The following is a 14070-nucleotide window of genomic DNA, read 5'->3' on the forward strand; positions in this document are numbered from 1 at the left end:
GTTCCTCGTTGGTCGAGCTTACGCGTTTTTTTTTTTTTCCTTTTTAATTAGCCCACGGAAACGGGGTGAACAGGAGCAACATGGCGCGATCCGCTTTGCTCGATCGGCTTTCCTCGACCCGCCATCCTCGATGCATATACGTCGTGTCGACTGACAGGGGCAACTTCCCCCCATGTGAGAAGGGATGATGGGGATTGTCAACTTGGGCGACCCCCCTCCCCTTGGGAATAGAAAGCCTCACACGTTATTCCCTGCACCCACAGCAGAGGGGAAGTATTCCCAACGGTGCTCCGCTACTTAGTGGGGGGTAGAGCAGGGATCCTGGATCCCTCCCTCCTTCACACATGGCTGCTGCGCTTTTGCCAACCCTTATGGATCGGCCCATCCTCCACCCACTAAATGGCCCTGCACCGTCACCAAGTTGAGCGACAAGTGTATCTATGTATGTATGTAATGGTATACCATTTTGCTATTATGCGCCTTTTTCTTTTTCCCACGCGTAGTCACAGAGAGGAGGTACCCATGTAGAGCATGAGAATGAGAGTGAGAAGGCATTGGGGTGGGGGCATACTTCCATACGATGGGATGAAGCAACACCCACATATGGATTAAAGTTACTCTTTATCACCTTCTATGATGCGCTTAAACCATTATTGGCAAAAAAAAAAAAAAGAGATCCCAATTTGGGTAGGGGGGCAGAATGCGCTGGGGGTAAGTTTAGTGGGGAGAGGGGTTGGCAAGGGTCACCTCTTTTTTCTTTTACCCTCGAATTTTTAACGCACCGATAAAGGGGCCCCCATATGAGGGAAATGCTTGTTGCACCATCGGAGCGGCTTATCCCCTCCCCACTCCTCCAGGTATCTTCACCTTTTTACATTTGCTTAGACCCACCGCCAACGTTATGCCGTTTTTTTTCTTTTCCTCTCAAGTGACGGATGAGAAAAGAGGGGGGGGGAAAGCCTGTCACGGTCAAATAACACCTAAAGGAGCGATGAGGCCATGGGAGGGGAAAAAAAAAAAAAAAAACGCAGAGTGCACGCAACAGTTGAGGCAGCATGGAGTGATGAGCATATATCCATTCCGCTGTGCGTAACAACATATGGGTGACAGTCCCCCCACTAAGTTCGCGTATGCCCTTGCCCCTAACTCGGAACGCCCCCCAAAAGTGAGGAAAAATGAAAGGAGCGCTTTTCTGGGCGAAAAAAATACCCAAACTGGCCAACTTCCCATCTGACGAAGTGCCAATCTGCTAATTAGCCAAACGTGCGACGCAAAAAAGAGAAGAGGCAAATCCAAAGCAAAGGAAAGCAAGTCAAATAAAAAAACATAAGAAAAAACGAAAGAAAAGAAAACAAAACAACCAGCTCATCCTATCGCCTTTCCCTTTCGAATCGTTAACTTAACCCAGTTTTACCACTCCACGTGGAATTCGCTTTTTTTTTTTTCTTTTTTTCCCCCCTGTTACGCGTAACTCAAACTCAAGCCCAAGGACAAGATGTTGCCCCACCACAAGTACAGCTACATCCCCAAGCAAAACAAGAAGCTGATTTATGAGTACTTGTTCAAAGGTACGTGCGGTAAAGGGGCGGCCATTGAGCGGTCACGCTGGGCACTGCCCGGTGATTTTTGTGTGCCACGTCGCCTTCCCACCGCTTCACTTTCCCACCGCTTCACTTTCCCACCGCTTCACTTTCCCACCGCTTCACCTTCCTACCACTTCACCTTCCCACCACTTCACCTTCCCACCACTTCGCCTTCCCACCACTTCGCCTTCCCACCGCTTCACCTTCTCACCACTGCGCGCGCCCATTTCCACCCCTGACCATTCGCAGAGGGAGTCATCGTCGTGGAGAAGGATGCCAAGGTCCCACGACACCCCCACCTCAACATTCCCAACCTCCATATCATGATGACGTTGAAGTCACTCAAGAGCAGAAATTACGTCGATGAGAAATATAATTGGAAGCACCAGTATTTTATATTGAACAACGAGGGTAAGCAACATCTTGGAGAGTGACGTGAGGAGAGGTTGAGATGAGCCAATTGAAGAAGTGGGTTGCCCGGGGCATCGGCTTGTCCCGCGGCATGGACGTGTACCGCGTCATCGGCTTCTCCCGCGTCAGGGACGTGTACCGATTCTTCAGTTGTGCCCTGCTTCCCCATCACAAATGTGTCACTTCTGCACTTCCCCATTACAAACGTGTCACTTCTGCACTTCCCCATCGCAAACGTGTTCCCCCCCCCCTGTAGGCATCGAATACCTGAGGGAGTTCCTGCACCTGCCGCCGTCCATCTTCCCAGCCACGCTGTCAAAGAAGGTGGTCAATCGGGCGCCCAAGATGGAGGAGGAATTTTCGAGAGAGTTGAGACAACCAATGGGAAGGGGTCGCTCGTACGACAAGAGAGCCTTCGAGTAGGCATTTGCGCATTCGAGTAGGCGTTTGCCCGAAGCCCCCGTGGAGGGAGCGGCGTGGAGTTGCACGATGTATGGGTTGTACCTCCTGCATCTCTCATAGTGAAGCGTTCCCTCGTCTGCTTTTTTTTTTTTTCTCCCCCGTAAATTGTGCCATGCGTCAGTAACCTTGCCAACGGGAGGAACTCCACTCCCCCTAAAGAGCATCATCATGCTTGATTTTTGAAAAAAAAAAATACCAAGAAAAGTAAAAAAATTATTTTTTTAAAATTACGAAGAAATGGAAAAAAAAATATTTTTAAAATTACGTAAGCATATAATGGAGCAGCGGGTAGGAGCTGCATTGGATGGAGGAAAAAGAAAAAGGTTACATTGTTGGGAACAAAAAAAAAAAAAAGATGGGGTAATCTTTTTTTTCACGGAACAAAGAGAGAGGAGCCCGGACACACAGGAGTGCACGTGTATGTCTTCCTGTATGCCGGTTTGCCTGCCTGCCTGCCTGCCCGCCTGCCCGGGGCGCCGCTTCCCCACAGTGCTAACCGCGGCTTCACTTCTTCTTCTTCTTTTTCTTCTTCCTGCGGGGCTGCGTATCCTCGCCAGGGGTGTCACCATCCCCCAGTGATGACTCCGGCTGGGGGGTGAGGCGGCCTGCGAGGATGTCCTCCCTACGACGTTTGCGCTTGAGGTACTTACTAGTGATCATTCGGTTAATCTTAGCTTGAATGGCCTTGTAGTTTTCCTCCTTCTTTTTTACATACTCGTTGAAGAAGGAAGGGAGTTCAATGTCATAAAATTTCATGAGGGATTTTTTCGTCCTCTCCGAGAAAATTTTTCTCTCTTTTTTATAAGTGGCATTTTGTGAAAGCAGGTTCTGTTTCATATTGTTGTGATTAAGTGCCTCCTGGTAGCTCCTCTCAAATTCACTCTCCTTGTAGGATGCAAAGGCTTCCCTAGCCCGTTCATTTAACATAAAGTATATGTAATCTGGTTTGATCCCCTCAAGGAAGTCCCTATTTTTAAGCTTCCTCATTATGGACTCTAGTTTTAAGAAAGCATAATCACGATTCAGTTTATCAGGACGCTTCTCTACATTCAGGAAATCGAAAAGCATTTTGAGAATAGCTGGATGGATTCCCTGATTGCTTATTTCTCTATTTACCTTCACCATAACGATTGGCATAGTCGTCTCATCTGGTTGTAGATTCTTTTGAACCCGTTCATGATCATCTTCTGAAGTTTCAGGAGATACCTCCTTCAAATTTCGTATCTCTATCCACTCCTTCCACAGGAGTTCCTTCTCATACATGAAAACATCCGTGTAGGATGGCATTAGGAACCTCCTTTTATACTCTATCCTGTAACAGAACTCGTCTAAAGTGAGTTCAGGTTTATTCTTAAAAAGAGAGTCGATTAAAAGTCTTGGAGTTAATGAATGAGAGCATAAGTTCCTAAAAGGATCCCCTAATCTCCCAATTAATTTCAATAGCTCATACTTTACAGGTTCGATTAGACCAAAGGGTAATTCCATTCCGTGTAGAAATTCCCTTTTCACTCTTCCCCTGAGTAGCATGAATGGTTCCTTCTGTATACTCTGTTCAGGGACTGGCAACGATGTGTATGGATATCCATCAATTAGATCTTCTATCACTTTATACTTCGCTGAGCTTTTAAATTCTACACTTTTACTTATTTTTTTTTTGAGATTTTCTTCCTTTTTTTTTTTATTCACCACTATTTTGGTTTTCAGTTGGTTGGCCTTTTTCTGTGCCGGTTTGGACACGAACAGCCGCCAGGTACGAGCGGTTGTAAGGCCGCTTCCCCGAGCGGTTGTAAGGCCGCTTCCCCGATCGGTTGTCAAGCCGGTTGCTAAGCCGGTTCCCCACCCGGTTGTCAAGCCGCTTCCCCGATCGGTCGCCATGCCGCTTCCCCACCCGGTCGCCATGCCGCTTCCCCGCTTGGGGGGGGTGAAGCAGGCGCAGCGGTGATTCCCATCGAGGAGCAGGGCGAGTGTGCCGGTGAGCAGCAGTAGGGTGGAGCGGCAAGAAAACAGGGTGTGTCGCAGTACCAACTGGGACAGCAGCAACACCGCCAAGGCGATGAGCGGGGTCTCCACTAGCACCTCCATGCGGCGAAAGATGCACCCTCGCGAGGTCTGTGCATTCGCGCCCGCGGCTGTCCTCCTAGCGCGTCCCAAGGGCATGTGCTAGCCTTGCGCAAAAAGGGGTGAGGGGTGGGGGACGCCATGGGGCAAAAGGAAGGGGAAAAAAGAAGGGCAAAAGGAAGGGCAAAAGGAAGGGCAAAAGGAAGGGCAAAAGAGAAGGGCAAAAAAGGGGCAAAAAGAAGGGCAAAAAAAGGGCAGAAAGGGGAAAACTGACAGGCGGGGCAAAAATGGGAAGGCTGAAGGTGGGCGAGCTCACTCACCTAAGCGTCGTCACCGCGAGAGAGCGAGCGGAAGAGGCCGATTGGGCTGATTGGTCCCCCAAAAAATATAACCCCGTTCGCTATTTTATTTATTTATTTTTTTTTTTTTTTTCAATTGTTAAGTGGTCTTAAGAGCATCCTGCTGTGTGTGCTCACAGTCACTTGTCGTGGGTTCGATTTATTCCCACCCGTTCGGTACACGGTTGCGTGCACTCCTTCCGGGGATAATTTTCCCTTTTTTCGCGACAGCCCTAGGGGGGTGGCGGCGGAGTGGCACATCGCCGCGTGGCCACTTGGCCGCTTTGCTGCTTCATCGTTTCGCCGCCTCACCGTTTCATCGCTCCACCACTTCGCCGCCGCACCGCTCCACCGATGAACCAGGCGAACCACGTGAACCTGGGGGACTATGGAAAGGCCAAGGTGTACCTGTGGAAGACGGACCGAACGAGCGAGGAGCTGTTCCAAGAGGTCGCCAATAAACTGAGGAATCTATACGGGCAGATAAATTACGATGACTTGTTTCACCACCTGCATGGATACATTAACCATATCAATGCGAGCGACAATGAGTTATTCTTGCGCAGCGAGCTTCCCCTATGGGAGTCTTCAAACAAGCACGCGGACACAGATCACAAGGACGAATCATTTTTTGACATTTTTAAAAATGCGAGTTATGTTCGCAGGAATGGGAGCCTCTCCATTAGCTACATCGACCTGGTTGACAAGGCCATGCGGGTGGACCGAGTGAATTTTTTCTCTAATGTGTTTATATCGATTGGGGTCCACGAGCTGCGCGAGGGGGGGGAAGCAGCCAAAGGGGGGTTATCCCCTGATGGTGCTACCCATCCGGTGACTCCCCCCCCCCGATGGTGCTACCTATCCGTCCACTTCCCCCCCCGATGGTGCTACCCATCCGGCGACTTCCCCCCCCCCTGATGAGAGCGCAGGGCTGCACCGCGTGAGGGAAAAATTGGTGCATCTGATTAACACGTATAATAATATTTTTTTTCGAAACAGCTGTGTGTTTGTACAACGGGTTCTAGTGATCCCGTCCTCCGACAAGTATGATGATTATATTATGTCTCAGATTATGAAAATAAATGAGAGCTTCCTTTTTGCAAGTGGACCTGGTGGAGGTACCGTCGGAGGGGACGTAAGTCATGGTGGTGGCGATGGGTATAGGAACTCCCCCCCAGAGGTAGCCTGCTCAAAAGACCTAGTCATAGATGTGCAAGAAAAAAAAAAAACAAACCCAAGCGAGTACATAAAGCAGGGGAATTTCTCCCTCTTAAAGAACTCCGCATACTACTTGGAAGATAAAGGAAGGAACCTGACAGGTGGGAAGCCCGTGGGTCGTGCAGTAACATCAGAGAATGTAGTGCCACGTATTGGTGTCCGAGAGAAGGGAGAGGAGGACAGTGTAGTTGTTTGCAGCCGCAAAGGAGCCGCCTCACACAGTAGGGTTTCACCGATCAGCACGAAGGGGGACTGCGCGAGGGGGGGGGACCACGAAAGGAAGGCCGCCACCACGTCGGCAGTGACCTCAGCTGCGGCCTTGGCGGTTACTCCCTCTGGCGGTGTGTCTGGCGGTGTGTCTGGAGGTGCGTCTGGCGGCGTGTCTGGAGGTGCATACGCCGTAGCGTCCTCCGCTGCGGAAGGGGGAGGTGGGGCGCGCAGCAGCAGCGGGAAAAGCTTCAAAGGAAAAAAAAAGTATTCGTCCAATTTTTTAAGTATTTTCCAGAAGGCTTCTGCGAAGGAATACAAATCGGTGAATGTGCATTCGTCGAGTGGGGAGGGTGTGTCCTCCGATGAGTACACTTTTGAGAGTTGGATCTGGGGCCGAGGTGAAGGCAGTGGCACGGGAAGTGGTGAAGCCCGCGGGGGAGGAACCCACAGTGCACACGCAGGCGCTGCGGAAGAAGGTGCACCTAACGGAGAGGTGGGTGAGAATCAGGAAATTAGGACGGCATTGCATGGAGAGAAGGCGACTCTTCTACACAGAACCAAGACTGCAACACACGGAGGAAAGACTTCGCCGAACGAACCCACTTCCTTCATCTGTAGGAATTATCGCAATTTCAGAATTATTGTCTTCCTACCGTCAGTTAAGAAACACTTCAACATCCAGTACAATAAATTTTTTCAGGCAGTTCTCCTGAACGCTTTTTACATTTTTGCTCTTTCTTTGCATAGTATGATGACTAAGGAGAGTGTGAGGATGTACATGCAAGAGCTTATGGAGAGTGCTAACTGCGAGTCGGTTCGGACAGCTAAGGTGGGCAGCGAGAGTGTGTTGGATCGCCGCAGACGAAGGCACCAGGAGGGGGTCTTCCCCGGGCCCTGCAGGTCGTTTGGGAATGTTCCGAAGGAGGGGAAGGAGGGGAAGCGGGAACAGGAGGGGAAGTGGGAACAGGGCGAGAAAGGTATGACTGGCACGAATGCCACTCCTGGTTTGAATGTCACACCTGGTGTGAATATCACTCATGGTATGAATGCCACTCCTGGCCGGCCTGCCGAGAGGCGAAGCCTGCACCTGAAAAAGAGCCTAAGCAACAGGGACCTCTCCAGCAAGACCAACCTTAGCAGTCGCAAAAACAGCTACGACAATAACCTCTACGTGAACATAAAGAGGTACTACAACGACGTTAAGTGGAGCATTTTGAGCAAGACCAGTCAGATCACAACGAAGGGGGGAGGCGAGGGGTTTCTCCTATATGAGGGGGCTCCCCGATTGTCCAAGTGTAGTGCGTACGAGGAGGGCAGGGGGAAGGACCCTCACCGTGTGGAGCCGCGATTGGGGGCAGCAGGGGAGGCGGCTTCTGATATGGCGGCTGCTGATATGGTGGCGGCTGACCTGGTGGCTGCTGACCTCGCGGGGGGAGAAGAGAGAGAGGCAAATCACCCAGAGAGACGAGATGGAGATCCCATGGGAGGGGGAGTGGTGTCGTTGGAAAGCGCCCAAGGGAGTGGAGGAGGCTCGCCCAGTCGGCGTTCCGATGGGGGCGTCCGACATGATGGGCATGGCGAGGAAGAGGAACGCGCAGAGGAGCAGGACGGTGTGCATGACGATGTGCATGACGATGAGAAGGACGATGTGCATGGCGAACCGCATAACGAACCGCTTAACGAACCGCTTAACGAACCGCGTGACGAACCGCTTAACGAACCGCGTGACGAACCGCTTAACGATGAGCAGAGCGACGACTACGATGATGAGCAGAGTGACGACTACGATGATGAACAGAGTGACGAGTACTATGACGACTGTGGCGGTGAGCGTGAGGGGTTCCCCGAGGAGGATTCCCAAAGCGCAGAGGCGAACGAAGGAAGGGAAGAGGACGCCCCACACCCGGGGTGGAGACAATACCCCCCACGAGGAACATCCAAGAAAAAATCAAAACAGAGCGATAAAGAAGGAGTAGCAAAGAATAAAGAATATGAAGTGAGAAAAAAAGAAGGAGATGTGTTTCTACTTCTGGGAAGTCCATTGGATTCAATAGACAGCTACTTGGAGTGTTATGAATTAATTAAAGAGAGAAACGATGGTGATGATGATAACATATCCGATGGGAATATCTCGTTCTGTATAGCGTTAAGTATGTATCTATATGTAACACAGAACTGGGGTCATTTCTGTAGATTGAACAATAATGAAAGATATACGTTCCGTTTTGCAGAGGTTGTTGAGAGCATACTAGTTCAGACGTATGAAAGGTTGCTTCCGAGTAGGTACACTCACTATGCGAACTTCTTCTTCGATGCTTCTTCGTATAGTGGATCCATGAAGGAGAAATCGCACCACCATGCCTATCATAACAGTGCTCATTTTTACCTGTACAATTTGGACCAAGCAAGTGACTCTCCATCGTCAGGGGTGATTAAAAATATAAGCTCCTTCATTAATGTCCTGAATGAGCACGAGAGGGGGGAGGATGAGGGGGAGGACTACTCCGGAGATGAATTTACTGAGAAAAAATTTTCCTTCTTCAATATGAGTATTAAAGGACACAACACGTTGATTTATCTGATTGGATTTATGGAGCACAAGCTAAGTGAAGCCTTGTCTGTCATGCGGAATGCTTGTGTTGTATCTCCCGGAGGAGAGTCCCATGATGCTGCCTCTTTACTACCTGAACAGGAGCTATTCGCAGATTACCTTCTATGCTATCTGAAGTACCTCCTAGCGATTAAAAAGAAGAGGCATATTTTTACAGCCATGAGAAAGTACTCCTGTGTGACTGAGCGGTTCAATCACCATTTGTATATCCGATTTTATGTCGAGCTAGCCAACATCTACCAACACATCGGGGCCAGCCGAAAGTTTGCCTTCACCATTTATCTCCTGTGCACTCGCTTCTTTGAACAGAGGAGGTTCTACTTGACGTATGTGTTTTTGAATAGCCTCCTCCCGTTTTATGGCCTCCCCTCTGTGCAGGTCGACTTGGACTGGGGCGGACCGGAGGGGTCAGGGTGGACCGAACCGACTGGACCGGCTGGACCGACTGGACCGACTAAACCGACCGAACCCCCTGGAGAAATGCCCAAGGAGGGAAGGAGCGACCAACCGAACGACTTCCTAAATAGAGTGTTCTCCAGAAGGTGCAACGTTAATTTCCCCATGCGGTGGTTGAAGAAAGCGAGCGAGGTACGCCTCGGGGAGCCCCCCACAGGGGGTGGCGGTGGAGGCGATGGCGGTCATCCACGGGGGGTAGGAAGCGCCACTGGGGGGGAGCAGAATGAGCAGAATGAGCAGAAGGAGCAGAAGGAGCAGAAGGAGCAGAAGCAGCAGAAGCAGAATGAGCAGAAGCGGAAGCAGAAGGAGCAGGCGCCGAGCGAAGGGGCCCCCGCAGCGTTACGTGGAGGAGTTCAGGACGAAGGGAAGAACCAGGGGGACGTCCTACCAGCGCAAAACGATCGACAGATGCATGTCTTATTTCAAAGCGTGTTAGACGCGTCCAGCAGCTACAACCCTAAACGTCTGCTATCATTCTGCTCGAGAGAAATTAGCATACGGAGTTTTTTCTGCCTGAACAAACATGGAGAAAAGGTACAGATGTATAAAAAAAATGGAAAAGCACAGAACGGAAAGCTACAGCACGGGGTACTGGCATTACTGAGTGAAGTTACTGCGCGACTTAATTTACAGAGTGAATCCATCGTGTGTAACTTGCTTCTTCTTTTTTTCTTGGCGAAAGTGCTGAAGAAGGATATGCAAAGGTTAATTTTGTGCAACATTTATGAGACGCTTAGGAAGAGTGAGAAGCACATTTGCTTCCCTCCTTTTGTTACGCTCGTCATGGATGAGAGGGAGAAGCGGAGGAGTAGGTCATACTTGAGGAGGCTGAGTCAGGGAGGGGACGTGTGCTTTGGTGGGGGAGTTCACGCACATGGGGGGGAGACGCACCAGGGGGGAGAGACGCACCAGGGGGGGGAGACGCACCAAGGGGGGGGGTGTCCTTGTGGCACCCTCTCGTGGGACTGTTCCTCTTCGGGGAGCTCCTCTCAGGAGGAGGATTCGTCTAGCAGCGACGCCGAGGGGTGGAGCTACGAAGGTGGAGGGAGAAGCTACGAAGGTGGGGGGAGAAGCTACGAAGGTGGGGGGAGAAGCCACGACGGGGAGAAGACACCCAACAGGTCAGATTTCCCAAAAAAGTCTCCAAAAGAGGACAAATCGAAGAAGAAAAAGAGCAGCAGAAGGAAAAATAACTCACAACGTCGAAAGCAAATTCACTTCCTCTGCGGACTGACAGAAGGAAGGTGCGCACCTTCTCCTGTATTACTCAACATACAATACATAAATGAGACAAAAAATTATGAAAAATTTTACAAAAAGGTGAGCATTCCTCAATCGGACAATAAAGGAACGGAAGAATATGCTGGTGAAGAAAGAGACGTTTTTAAATATAATCCTTTTTGCGAAGTGGAGAGAAACACAAGAATTAACAACATCTGTGAATTGAACAGTATTAACCAGGTAGAGGTAACTCTGAAGAATACACTCTCCACTTACTTAGTTTTAAGCAATGTAAGACTCATCACTTCTGGAGTTGCTGTAGAAACGTATGCATCTAATGTGGTTTTTCTCATGGCTAAGAAGAAGAACCACTTAACGAAGGTTCGTCTCTCTTTCAGGGCTAAAGAAACGGGTCTTTTATTTCTCCTTGGGGTTTCCTACTGCATCAGCTCTCTCCACTTTGACCAGTACATTCTATACGACACGTCCATTCTTAGGAAGTGTTTCATGGGCGATGCTTGTGGGAAGTCCGTCACGCGGGAGAATCAGTCCGGTGATGCAAAGAGTGCGCAGAAAAATTATGAACATGTTCAGGTGGAAATGGCTGGAAGGGGGGAAAATGCCGAAAAGGGAGAAAATGCTGAGAGGGGAGAAAATGCCGAAAAGGGCGACAATGCTGGGACGGGCGAAAATGCTGGGACGTGCGAAGATGCTGAGAAGCGTGCGCACGCGGAGGAGAAACCCATTGGTTCCCATCTCAATCCTGGGAGTAATAACAAAATGGACAGAGCTGCACTGCTAAGCTACGCGTTGAAGATATCGAATACATGCTCCGTCTTTGTCATTAAGAATTATTTTTGCATCAGCTCCGAAATCAAGCTTTTTAACTTTAGTAGGTATGTGGACGTCCAGTCGATGGTGCATGACGAGTCCCACCTGCAGAGGTTCTGCACACCTTCCTCGGGGGCGTCGCAGGGCGTGCGGCGCGAGGGCTCCTGGTGGGAAGTTGTCGGCGAGGTGGGCAGCGAAGTGGGCGGTGAGGTGAGCGGCGAAGTAGGCGGCGAGGTGGGCGGCGAAGCGGCCGCACAACCTAGCGAGTCTGCGCCCATTGGAGGAGCCATTCCCAAGATGTCCTCCCTGTCTGTGTCCTCCTCGTCCGCATCGTCCCCGGAGTCTCGCCGCCAACCACCCCGTGAAGCATATCACCAACCACCCCATGAAGCATATCACCAACCACCTCACCCATCTGCGCACTCACCGCATCGCTCACCGAGCCACTCGTCCAGCACGTCCTCCTGCACGGAGAAGTCAAACCATTCGAGCGACGAGGAAGAGACCAACCTGAGAAGCACCGAACACGTGGACGAAACGAATGAAAACCTTTACTTCTCTATTGACGCAAGACACACAGAGTTACTCGAAGGAGAAACAAAATTTTTGTGCCTCATTTTGGAAAACAAGAGTTCCCACGTGGACATAAATTGCCTGAACGTTCAGGTAAAATATAAGCATAGAACTTTGGGGGATTTTTTTTTAAAATTTTTTTTTAATCGGGCATTTCAGATGAGGCGTAACTGTGGAAGTGAGGAGAAAGCAGATGTGATTCGAATCGGAGAAGGGGAACCACTAACAGTTAGGAGAGATCACTGCTTGTATATCCCGATCAGGTGCATCGGCTCCATTTTAATTAATGAGTGCGACGTACGTGTGGTCTACTCGAGTGAAAAGAGCAGTGCCTACTATGCCATCCAGAAAATGAAGCTTCGCATTAGTGTCCTCAGAAACGTGTTTGTCGACCAGCTGTCCTGCTTCCCCTACGTTAGTTTTAACCTGACAGATGTGCTAAACGAAATGGTGAACTCAAATTTCTACAGTGCGAGTGTTATCAGTGCTTTGAGTCGAGTTATGATCACTGGGGAGACGGATGATGTAGCCGAGGGGGAGGACGTGAACACTGTTCATGTGAGCAGCCTCAGGGGGAGGAAGCTCAAGTGTACGGAGATAAACATGGAGAGCTACTTCGAGGGGGGCGCAGAGCGGTCTGAAGAGCGGCGTGTAGAGCGGCGTGCAGAGTGGCCTGTAGAGCGGCGTGCAGAGTGGCCTGAAGAGCGGCCTGTATATCGGCCTTCTGATCGGCCTGCAGATCGGCGCGGGGGGGGGCCCCCGCTTGGAGGGGTGCCTCCTCTTCGCAAACGGTTGGCTCCGAGGAAGGACCTCACCATCTGCACGGACAATAAGTATATGTTCATAGAATTATTCATCAGAAATTTCAGCGGGTACGTTAATTACTGCTCTGCGAAGAAGGTGGGTAGGAGGCGGCCCACGTGCGTGGTGGAGACAGATGACAGCCCGAGTAAATGGGTTCTATGGGTTCAGAGAATCAAGCGAAAGAAGAACCTCTCATTCGCTAGCCGAGAAGATGCAATGAAATATTTTTTATTGTACATAGATGTGCACGTGTACCTCACGTTCGACCGACATAAGAAGTCCGGACTTCTCAGTCTCTACAGCTCCTACCTTAACAGTGTCTACATCTATGGAAATGGAATAGGACGCTTCTTTCTCAATTTTGAGAGGGAGGAGTTGACATCACGGGAGGGGTGCGCACATCAGCATAGTGCTCTTTCTGTGACGGATGGATCCATCGGGGGGGTGCAGCGGCACGGGAAGGCGACGCCCAAGCGGGAGACCCTGTTCTGCGCGCGGGGGGAAGTGAGGGAGAGGGAGGCGGCAGAGGTGGGAGAGGCGGAAGTGCGAGAGGCGGAAGTGAGGGAGGCTGACGAGGTGGGAGAGGGTCCCCACCCGAAGATCCCCCACCTGAAGACCCCCCACCTGAAGACCCCCCACCTGAAGAACCCCCCCTTCCGAACGAGCTTCCCGAATGACATTTTCTACCCATCAGTAGTGTTAAGTCCCAAGTTCTACAATTGCAAAAAAAAAAGCAGCGTGATCATCCCCAAGTGTTCCAGAGCGTTGAATTTCAAACACATGAACGAAATCGAAATTAAAAAAAATTATTTCGAGTCCTCCATTGGGGAATTCTTCGTTATTAAAGTATTTTTGAAAAATTTATCTCATCTGAATCTTGGGGAGTACACCCTTTTGGTTTATCCCTCCAACTTCAGCTGCATAAAGTTAATTGGGAGTTTGAGCAGTAGTGGGTCTCTTGGACGGGCGTGGACAACGAACCAAGGAATCTCCAAAGGAAGAAGAAAGAAAGCAAGAGGAGTGAAAAAAAAAACACACCTGCTGCACTCGCTAAACGTGTATTCGCTGTTTCGGGGCAAGGTTTTATTTTACGTCGCTGTGTACTTCCATGCATATCACGCCTTGCTTTTCCACCACGAGCCGATTCTGGTGACGGTCGTTTAGGAGTTGCCCTTCAGCGCGCCAGCAAGTGGAGTAGCGGCTGTGTATGCAGGGGCGCGCGTATAGGAAATGCATCCCTGATGCGCGGTGGGCGCCAAAGGATTCTTTTTTTTTATTCTCTATATATACATAT

General features: G+C 50.2%; 3 protein-coding genes across 3 annotated transcripts; 2 read left to right on the forward strand and 1 right to left on the reverse strand.

Moving 5' to 3' along the window:
• Positions 1-1495: 1495 nt before the first annotated feature.
• PCYB_032380 (40S ribosomal protein S10) lies at positions 1496-2417 on the forward strand (the record flags this gene model as incomplete). Its single annotated transcript, XM_004220909.1, has 3 exons — positions 1496-1568; positions 1833-1994; positions 2251-2417. 3 exons carry the CDS (start codon positions 1496-1498, stop codon positions 2415-2417), a joined length of 402 nt encoding a protein of 133 aa, XP_004220957.1.
• Positions 2418-2960: 543 nt separating this feature from the next.
• On the reverse strand, positions 2961-4538 carry PCYB_032390 (hypothetical protein; the record flags this gene model as incomplete). The annotated part of the gene is made up of 2 exons (XM_004220910.1): positions 2961-4175; positions 4479-4538. The coding sequence occupies 2 exons, from the start codon at positions 4536-4538 to the stop codon at positions 2961-2963; spliced, it is 1275 nt and encodes a 424-aa protein (XP_004220958.1).
• A 668-nt stretch (positions 4539-5206) lies between these two features.
• On the forward strand, positions 5207-13940 carry PCYB_032400 (hypothetical protein; the record flags this gene model as incomplete). Its single annotated transcript, XM_004220911.1, has 9 exons — positions 5207-5655; positions 5852-6171; positions 6576-6646; positions 7029-9217; positions 9270-9414; positions 10131-11464; positions 11855-12065; positions 12132-12530; positions 12780-13940. The coding sequence occupies exons 6-9, from the start codon at positions 10131-10133 to the stop codon at positions 13938-13940; spliced, it is 3105 nt and encodes a 1034-aa protein (XP_004220959.1). The 5' UTR covers positions 5207-5655; positions 5852-6171; positions 6576-6646; positions 7029-9217; positions 9270-9414.
• Positions 13941-14070: the final 130 nt, after the last annotated feature.

Source organism: Plasmodium cynomolgi, chromosome 3, assembly GCF_000321355.1.
Source record: "Plasmodium cynomolgi strain B DNA, chromosome 3, whole genome shotgun sequence".
Taxonomy (NCBI): Eukaryota; Apicomplexa; class Aconoidasida; order Haemosporida; family Plasmodiidae; genus Plasmodium; species Plasmodium cynomolgi.